The sequence below is a fragment of the Amphimedon queenslandica genome, unplaced genomic scaffold (genome assembly GCF_000090795.2).
Source record: "Amphimedon queenslandica unplaced genomic scaffold, v1.1 AMPQUscaffold_11242_Cont15319, whole genome shotgun sequence".
Lineage (NCBI taxonomy): Eukaryota > Metazoa > Porifera > Demospongiae > Haplosclerida > Niphatidae > Amphimedon > Amphimedon queenslandica.
The window spans coordinates 669-8,841 of record NW_003548515.1 but is presented as its reverse complement, the minus strand read 5'-3'; the positions used below and the strand labels follow the sequence as shown (position 1 = coordinate 8,841).

General features: G+C 36.5%; 3 protein-coding genes across 3 annotated transcripts; all 3 read right to left on the bottom strand.

The window, feature by feature from the left end:
- Window positions 1-3: 3 nt before the first annotated feature.
- LOC109589502 (uncharacterized) lies at window positions 4-2,397 on the bottom strand. The gene is made up of 5 exons (XM_020005578.1): window positions 2,356-2,397; window positions 1,769-2,296; window positions 575-955; window positions 124-456; window positions 4-77 (listed from the first exon to the last, which is right to left on the bottom strand). Exons 1-3 carry the CDS (start codon window positions 2,366-2,368, stop codon window positions 717-719), a joined length of 780 nt encoding a protein of 259 aa, XP_019861137.1. The 5' UTR covers window positions 2,369-2,397; the 3' UTR covers window positions 4-77; window positions 124-456; window positions 575-716.
- A 248-nt stretch (window positions 2,398-2,645) lies between these two features.
- Window positions 2,646-4,508, bottom strand: LOC109589501 (uncharacterized). The gene is made up of 7 exons (XM_020005577.1): window positions 4,014-4,508; window positions 3,824-3,961; window positions 3,657-3,772; window positions 3,441-3,593; window positions 3,213-3,399; window positions 3,091-3,162; window positions 2,646-3,040 (listed from the first exon to the last, which is right to left on the bottom strand). The coding sequence occupies exons 3-7, from the start codon at window positions 3,732-3,734 to the stop codon at window positions 2,667-2,669; spliced, it is 864 nt and encodes a 287-aa protein (XP_019861136.1). The 5' UTR covers window positions 3,735-3,772; window positions 3,824-3,961; window positions 4,014-4,508; the 3' UTR covers window positions 2,646-2,666.
- A 520-nt stretch (window positions 4,509-5,028) lies between these two features.
- On the bottom strand, window positions 5,029-7,640 carry LOC105315251 (uncharacterized). Its single transcript, XM_011409824.2, has 7 exons — window positions 7,613-7,640; window positions 7,028-7,555; window positions 6,213-6,385; window positions 5,925-6,128; window positions 5,635-5,830; window positions 5,551-5,565; window positions 5,029-5,129 (listed from the first exon to the last, which is right to left on the bottom strand). The coding sequence occupies exons 1-7, from the start codon at window positions 7,623-7,625 to the stop codon at window positions 5,029-5,031; spliced, it is 1,230 nt and encodes a 409-aa protein (XP_011408126.2). The 5' UTR covers window positions 7,626-7,640.
- Window positions 7,641-8,173: the final 533 nt, after the last annotated feature.

The window sequence follows — 8,173 nt, the reverse complement described above, 5'->3', positions numbered from 1 at the left end:
ACTTACCTTTACTAGAAGAGATTAAGTAAAACGAGGTACATAAATCATAAACACAGAAGTCAGTGTAGTCATAGTAACTAAAGAATAAAATTATTGATGTTTATTTAGAATAATTTCTCTCACTTGAAGCGAGTGGTGTCAGTAGATAGTCGTGTCTTTAGGCACGCACATCATCTTAATCTCATCACAAATCAGTCAGTAAGTACCGTCAGTAATTGTAAAAGGCTCTTCCAGTTCCAGCCATTATAATAATTATTACTGAGCATGCGCAGTTGGCTGCATCAAAATGGCGTCCAACCACTTGGTGAATCAACTGTGTACTTGAAAATAACGACAAGAAATCATTTTGTAGAATCAAAATGCCAAACCACACTGCACTAGCGTCCCTTAAGCGCAACAGAATCGTGCAAAAATTATCTTTCTAGGATAAAAACTGTAGGACTAGTTCTTCCTTAACTGTGGAAGAAGAAGAAGAAGAAGGAGAAACCTGAACATTTGGTGCATGCAGGCATGCATGCATTCATTGCCGTAAAACTATCTTGTGGAAGTTTTTAGCTACTTTTATAACACTAACCTGTTTCAATAAAATTATAAAGGAAATCTTGACTGTCAGATAAGCTATAAAGAATTCCTGAAGATTTACACAGGCTCAATGCTTCTGGGATGGCAGCCATTATGGGGGCGCGCTCGTCCAACTCAACCCTACATACCAAGCGCTAGCGCTTGGTAATAAAGCTGATACCTAGGTTATAAAAAATGTACTGTACATGATAACTTACTATTGTATTATGTGTCACATTAAATATGTACACATTATTAGTAGGAAAAGAAAAACCGTCATAATCAGTTACTAGTCCTCCTAACATTATTCCTTTGTTTTGATTTATTTTGTTTACTGTAAAACTACTAGTTGGCGGGCAACACTGTCCACTGACAGATGGAACAGTGAATTGTCCTAAAAATACAATAAATAGATAATGTCATCAATTGTCACACCTCAAGACGTATTCACACAAGTAATACTGATAACATGGCTAGGAGTGATGTATCTAATTTAGAGTCACCAATCCCGAGGGCGCGTGTACCCGAGGGGGAGGTGACTGTAAATTAGATATGTACATTACAAACTAGCCATGTTATAAGTTGCTTATGTCATGATGACGCACATCAAAGGCTCTGCGCACACGCATGCACAGATTTACCACATGCTGGACATTGAATAATAATGGCTGAAGCTCCTCATTGGGAGCCTGTGAGCAAGAGATTGAGAAGAAGTAAGATATGAGATGATAAAGATGTGGAAACTGTGCCTGAAAAGTGACGGAAACAGTGCCAGAGCTAGAAGGAGAGATACAAGCGGCATTAGAGGACGAAACACTGGATGGATACATAATAATTGTACACCCATTCAAAGATGCTGATCCAAACGAGAAAGCAATACACAATACATCATCAGGGCTGGCATGGCTCCTTGGAATGATGACCTTTATAAGAGGTTTTCCAATCAATGGATTTTTTACAGCCCTCTTCATGTAATCGGTAATCCTGTACCAGTCCATCAAGACCATAAAAAATTATAATTGTTTTTTTATCAAAATAATAAAGAAATCTTTGATTAAATTGTGGGTGGCTTATAACATTATTGTGGGTGGGTTAAAGCATTGTTGTGGGTGGCTTAGATCACTGCTGTGGTCTTGATGATCTATAGTGCACGCGGTACCTTTGAAGTACGTCATCACTAGGATATAATTGACAAAAAGAAACTCACCATTAGATAGATTATAAAGTAACTGTTCATTAGTTTGAACACGTCCACTCTTAAGCTGATCATATTGAAACTGACGATGTTTGACAGCTGGTGCAGTACCTCTCCCTCCAACCATAAAAAGATAGTCCGTTCCTTCAAATTCCAGTGATAGCATTCCACCATAGCCTTTCTTCATCATAGACTCATCATTAGGATGCAATTGAGTCCAGCTCATGGTCAGTGTATTTAGTACATTTAAACTGTTGTGGTAACAATGATCATGACCACACCAGCCAGCATAATAATAAATATTAGAATGAAAGGTGGTACAGGAATAGCCCACCACTCCTAATGGAGGAGTGCCTCTTGTTAGGTGAGAGGACCAGCGAGCTGATGAAAAGGAAAATGTCTCAACTGTTGAGGTCAGTTTCCTCTTTTGAGGTGAATCGTGTACTCCAGGTAAACCAGGCTGATTCCCTGCCCACAGGTAGAGTGATCCTCCTATTACTGGAGCTGAGTGTTCAGTCCTACCTTTGAACTTATAAATACCTGTAAAGGAAAAAATTAAAGGAAAAGAGTAACTGAGAAAGAGAGGGAAAGGAACTAACTTTGTCCTGACATTAAATTTTGTGGTGAGTGGTGACTGTAAACATTAGTAAACAAAAAGGTGTGGTCTAAACAACTAGATCTAGCTAGCTAGCTAGCTATTGAGCATGCGCACTAAGTAAAACTGCCAAACCTGCAAACCCTCGAGCAAACCAGCACACCCCTTGTTGATTCCTTTCTAAAAACCGAGCTAAAAACTTATTTTCTGAGTTTTCAGGAACATAAAAAAGAGGAGAATGTCAATGGTAACTCACAGTTAGTCTTGAGCTCAAAAATAATTATTAAAAATAAACAAAATGAAATAAATACAAAACTAATTATCAATATCAACATTAAAATCAAACCCCAGTTCATTACTAATAGCTTCAATCCAGTCCTGGTGCAGAGCTATTGCTGCATAAGCATAACTGCCACTAACAGCAATGAACGAGTTTAAAAACTTTTGACAGTGCTCCTCCACTTGAGGTAACTTCCTCTGAAAAATAAGACCAGCCTTGAACTCATCAATAAACTTCTCTATTGAAGGATTCCCTCTGACAGCATTATTGACCAAATGAAGAGTAAATAGTTTATTGGCAAGATCAGAGACAGCTTCCATTGGTAGAGAAGTAAGATCAGCATAATGAGATACAAGAACATCATTGATCACTTTCTTTACTTTATTGACATCAACAGTAGCTGATGGACCTAATAGAGGTTAAAGGTCAGTATAATATACACACAGCGTTATCACTTACTAGCTTTTCCAGTGGATGATACTGACGCTGATTCATGTACTACATTAGAGGAGGAGGAGGAGATAGTAGAATCTGATTAATATTAAATAAATAAACAATTTTAAATCATTTGTATCTATTACCTGTTAAAGGAGGAGCAGTTCTCAGTGATCGATGAATATAAAATGAAACAGGACCAGCCACACCTTCCAGTGGTATGGAGTAATGTAGTGTAGGGACAGCATCAGGTGATCCATACACTGATATCAGACAAGATGGAGGAAGAGGATACTCTTTGCTACCAAAATTGTTAACATCACAACGATACAACTATTAAAGTATAGAGCATCAGTTAATGAAGTGGTACTTACCCTGCATGGTTTGATGTGAGGCCTAATATCCCATCCAGTGATAGGCTCATCTTGTGGAGCATCAAACTTTAATTCAATGTATCCATCTTTATCTTGAAAACGAAAATAAGCATGCTGTCCTGTCTTAGCATGAGAATGCTTTTTTGTGATGTACTATCATTAAAAATCAGTTTCATTACAATCATTCATTACAAGTCCATTGGCAAGCACATGTACCTTAATGAGAGCATTTAGTTTCTTAGCTGCAGTGAAGGTAACCAAATCTTCTACTCCGTCTTTTTCATAATAAAGCATTCCAGTGTATGTTATACCCTTTCCTACACCTTTGAATTCTATTTTGAAATTATTAATTTTTCTTGGACGACTTATTTACATGTACTTACTATCAGTGGTTGAAGGGTCTGATTCATTCTTACTGTCAAATACAGTGAGAGGTGTTGCTGCTCCTTCAGTAACTGCTTCAATTTTGTCACCTAATTCCTGATCTCCTTCATCTTCCTCCTCCTCCTCTTGATTAGATTCTATAAGTACATTTTATAAGTAAACATACTACACATGTACATGTATACTGACCATTTGCTGCTCCATTGCTAGCTCCTGGTGGACCACCTGTCTTGTCTGATCCACTGGATGAATCTGATGAATGACTAGAAGAATCATCATTGCTCCCATTTTCATCATCTTCTGAATCTGAATCTTCATTAGTCCAATCTTCTCCCAGTATACAAACCAAACAGAACTTTTTACGTTGAATGGATCCATACCCACTATTAGACCTAAACTCTCCTCCCTCAACTACTGAGAAGTGGTAAGGAAGACTGGGTGTGTTGACGGGAGCTATAGCAAACTTCAGATAACGACTAAGACCTGGTCGTCCTGTTAAATCAACGCAGTGCTGTATCTCTAACTTGAGTCGTTTGAGGAGAGGCTTTGAGAGTGATACTGCATACACAGCACTCACTAGCACAGTATTAGCAGGAAACTCGAACTCTCCTCCTACAAGAGCAACCACTGCTGCTTCTACTGTCTCAGAGGATAATAGGCTTCCTTCTTGTACTCCAATCCTTAGACCATATTTCTCCCAATTCATCAGTTGAGGTTTGTCTCCTTGAATTAAGAACAGCTTCTTCTCTGCTACCTGGACATCACTCAGACAATCCAAATTATCTATCAATTGTATAAAATACAGTCACTCAGTCAGTCAATAATACTCTTACCCATTGAAGGGATCAGGTGTAATCCAATGGTACTAGTCTCTTTGATTTGACTCCATTGCTCCCTCTCCTTCATTAGTTTAGCAGTATACAATTCATTATCAGCAACTTTAGTTTTCAGTTCTAAATACATGTATTCTCTCATATATACACAATGATGACAATACTCTAACCTTTAGTGATCTGTTTCTCTTTGAGATATTGTTCCTCTACTTTTCCCTTCGCTTCCTCGATAAGTTTCTTCTCTTCTTCTACTCGTTTCTTCTCTTCTTCTATTTCAGTTATATATATTTCATAATCAGCAACTTTAGCTTTCAGTTTCTCATTATCTTCTACATTAATAGACTCATCTAATATTATGTACTGATGACACACTAACCAGTAATAATCTGTTTCTCTTGTAACTGTGCCTGTACTTTTAATACTTCTTCCAATTTCTCACTCTTTACAGTTTCATTATCATGAAATTTGTCGGCTAATAGGATAACAAAAATGATTGTATAAAACTAGCCAGTTTCATTCAGTCTGCCATATATGTAGCTAAAAATTTGGTATAGTAATAGTTTGACAAATTTATAGTGAACATGGTCTATCATTGTTAATAGATTTACTAGCCAAACTTTTTGAAGAAGTATTTCTGTACATATGTACATGTATACCTTGTTTATTGGTCTCAGTCAGTGCCTCCTGTAGTGATACTTTGTTCTGATGAGCCACTTGTAGTTCTTGATGTAAAGACTGGATGTATCTCTGAAGCTTCATTTCCTTCTCTGTGGGATATTCTATTAGCTGATCCATCCACCATGTTCTGGTCTTGCTGTATGATGAATACTTTTCTTGATATTTCTTACTAGTGAGATCATTACCATCCAGTACTGACTGTACTATCCACTCACCAGCTTCAATATAAACTGAGATAAGGACAAATAATATTATAAAAGAAGTTGGTAACTATAATGTAATTTTAATACTTATTTTACTTAATTCATATATCATTGTTAGTCTATTAGTATCAGTGATAAATGTATGCATCGGCTTCTCCACTCCTCCTCCAACATCTTTCCATAGAAGCTCTTCACATCCTCCAACAATCACTAGCCATACACAGTGTGGTGACATTGTGACTGCTGTGAGTGAATGAAAGTATCTACCAGTAACAGATTCAGGTAGAGGAATCTGTAGACAATGAGAAATTTTACTGATATAATACTTTTACCGGTACATGTATAATTATGCATGCATACATGGGCACATATACATGTACACATACCTTCTTACAACTGAACTGACCAGTAGTGATATCATCAAATAATAAACATTCATTCATTAGTTGATTCTTATTACCCAGTCCACCAATCACTACTAGTGCAGGTGAGGTAGAGTCACCATTGATGATAGCACTAGCATGATTATATCTCTCCTTAGGCCAGAGTCCCTCACCAGATATTGATCCTTTTTTAAGACTCTCCCAATGCTAACAGAACATAGACATAATACCATATAAGGTAAAACAAGTGATTTAGATTATTTTATTGGGAATACTAACAAGTAAACTTACTATTGTATTATGTGTCACGTTAAATATGTACACCTTATTAGTAGTTGTAGCAAGACCATCATTAGTTACTGCACCCCCAAACAATATTCCTTTATTTTGACTAATTTTGTTGATTGTGAATTCGCTAGTTGGTAAACAACACTGTCCAGTGACAGATGGAATAGTGAATTGTCCTAAAATAATCAATTTATAATAATTAATTATTATTACTAATTAATAATTAATAATTAATAATTAATAATAATAATTAATAATAATTAAATAATAATTAACTTTTATATAATTAAACTAACCATGCATAATTTTTTTTGATGCTGTAGCCACTAATAAGAATTCCAAATAGCATGGAGCATGCTACCAGACTAGATGATTTATTGGCGAGGAATTAATATTGGCAATTGGCGCCAATTTGGTGCCGGGTTCTATAAAGAAATCACCAATATAAAATCTGCCATTTTGTTTTAATCTGTGCATGCTCAATGGCACATGGCACAAAATCATCAATATAAAATTCACCAATTAACTTTCCACGAGCAAAATTGCCAAATATTATTCTCGCCAATAAATCATCTTGTACAGTGTTTTGATACCACATTGTCAGTATTTGTCACTATCATAACAAAAGCCAATACATGTGACATCTGCAGATAGTAGGGGACATTACATTTACAATAACTATTTCAGTAATTTCATGGTTAGTTTAAATCAGTTAACCATGTTTGGAGCTGTCCACACTAATTGGGCTTTGCCCTCTGGTTCCACTTAGTGTGGACATCTCCAAACTTGATTTAACCTATATATAAAAAGACACTCACCATTGGATAGATTATAAAGTAACTGTTCATTAGTGAGAACACGTCGATCCTTAAGCTGATCATATTGAAACTGAGGATGTTTGACAGCTGGTGTAGTACCTAACCCTCCGACCATAAAAAGATAGTCAGTTCCTTCAAATTCCATTGATAGCATTCCAACAGAGGCTTTCTTCATCCTGGACTCATCATTAGGATGCAATTGAGTCCAGCTCATGGTCAGTGTATTTAGGACATTTAAACTGTTGTAGAAACAATTATCATGACCACACCAGCCAGCATAATAATAAATATTAGAACGAAAGGTGGTACAGGAGTAGCCATTAACTCCTAATGGAGGAGTGCCTCTTGTTAGGTGAGAGGACCAGCGAGCTGATGAAAAGGAAAATGTCTCAACTGTTGAGGTCAGTTTCCTCTTTTGAGGTGAATCGTGTACTTCAGGTAAATCAGGCTGGTCCCCTCCCCACAGGTAGAGTGACCCTCCTATTACTGGAGCTGAGTGATTAGCCCTAGCTTTAAACTGATAAATGCCTGTAAAGGAAAGAAAATAAAAGAAAAAGGATGTAAGAGAGAATGAAAGAAACTAACTTTGTCCAGACATTACTGATTTTTTTGCAATCACTCACTGACACTCAACCAAAACAAGAATGGTGTGGGTGTGATCATATTATCTATTGGGTGATCGGGCTATGGGCTAATTCACTAAATTCGGGCCGGAGCTATTAGTTAAAGGTAAGAACTGGGCAATTAATTTTATTATTATTAAACTACTAAAATTACATGTAGTGTAGTAGATGTAGATTTAAAACTATACTCCTGTGTATGATCTTACATGTACATATAATATGATTACATGTATATGTGACCATAATTGACAAAAGGGCCCCTATGGCGGATTTTAAAATTAATCGTTATAATGGAAAATATCAACCTGTGAGTGCTTTGTTAGACAATCATTGTTTCTAAAAGTTTCATGGTAACTTTTTGCATCCTGTGGAGTAATTTTATGATAAATGGGGCTCAGGAAGTTGGATTTCTTAGGCTAGAAAGACAAATTTCACTACCCGCCATAAGGTACCTTTTGTCAATTATGGTCACATATAGATATGCATGTTTTCTGTTTATAGGATGTTAGAATCTGATTTTCGA